General features: G+C 62.3%; 1 protein-coding gene across 1 annotated transcript in view; it reads right to left on the reverse strand.

The window, feature by feature from the left end:
- Positions 1-144: 144 nt before the first annotated feature.
- Positions 145-892, reverse strand: part of LOC104540217 (leucine-rich repeat-containing protein 14-like) — a gene marked incomplete at its 5' end in the record, with an annotated part of 2,014 nt that continues 1,266 nt past the window's right edge. Inside the window, 1 exon segment of the mRNA XM_010183960.1 lies at positions 145-715. Within this exon segment, the coding sequence (XP_010182262.1) occupies positions 145-715 (571 nt within the window).

Below are 892 nucleotides of genomic sequence, written 5' to 3' on the forward strand. Positions count from 1 at the left end.
GACACTGCCGGGTGTTATCGGTGACACCGGGCCCAACAGCAGTGACAACGGTGACAACAGAAAGTACCAACAACAAAAAACCCCAGCACCGAGACGAGGAAGCAACGTCAAATTTGGGGAGGAAGGCGGCGGCGCAGCACCGAGCTACAGGGCGAAGTAGTCGCTGTTGTGCTGGTAAGGGTTGGTGGTCCAGGTGACGTGGGCTCTGCCGGAGCTCACCAGCATCTGGTCCAGCTCGGCGCTCAAGGCGGCGAACCGTTCGGGATCCACGATGTCCTGCAAGACCTGCCCGAAAACGGCGGGCGACGGGTGCAGCTCGCGGGTGTAGCAATCCACAGGGTAGGGGTAGACGACCAGGCGTAAATCCGGCAACGGCGCCGTTTTCTCCACCAAGTTCTTGAGGCCCGGCGTGGAGAAGGGGTTGCCAAAAAGGCCGAGGTAGCGGAGGCGGGAGCAGCGGCCGAGCACCGGCAGCAGGGCTTGCAAATGGGCGTCCGACAGCCGGCCCTCCATGAGGTCCAGGTGGAGGAGCGAGGCTGAGATCTCCTCCAGGAGATTCCGGAGGGGTTGGAAGAGATTTTCGGAGAAGTCGTGACCGCTCAGATCCAGTTTCCTCAGCGCCGGAGTGTGGAGGCTTTGGGAAAGGAAGGCGAGGTCGCAGGGAAGGAGGTAGCAAAAAGCCAGCTCCAGGCTTTCCAAGGGGTTCTGCAGCTCCCTGACGGGGGAGAAAAAACACAACGTGAGCATCCCCGAGGCCGGCACCGTGCGGGGAATTGGCCCCTACCCCGAATTAAAGAAGAGTCCAGCAGGGCCACAGAGATGATGGAGGGAGGGGAGCATCTCCTGCTGAGGAGCGGCTGGGGGGGCCGGGGGACTGGGGCTGTGGGCAGAG

The sequence above is a fragment of the Mesitornis unicolor genome, unplaced genomic scaffold (assembly GCF_000695765.1).
Source record: "Mesitornis unicolor isolate BGI_N332 unplaced genomic scaffold, ASM69576v1 scaffold46234, whole genome shotgun sequence".
In the NCBI taxonomy this organism is placed as follows: Eukaryota; Metazoa; Chordata; class Aves; order Mesitornithiformes; family Mesitornithidae; genus Mesitornis; species Mesitornis unicolor.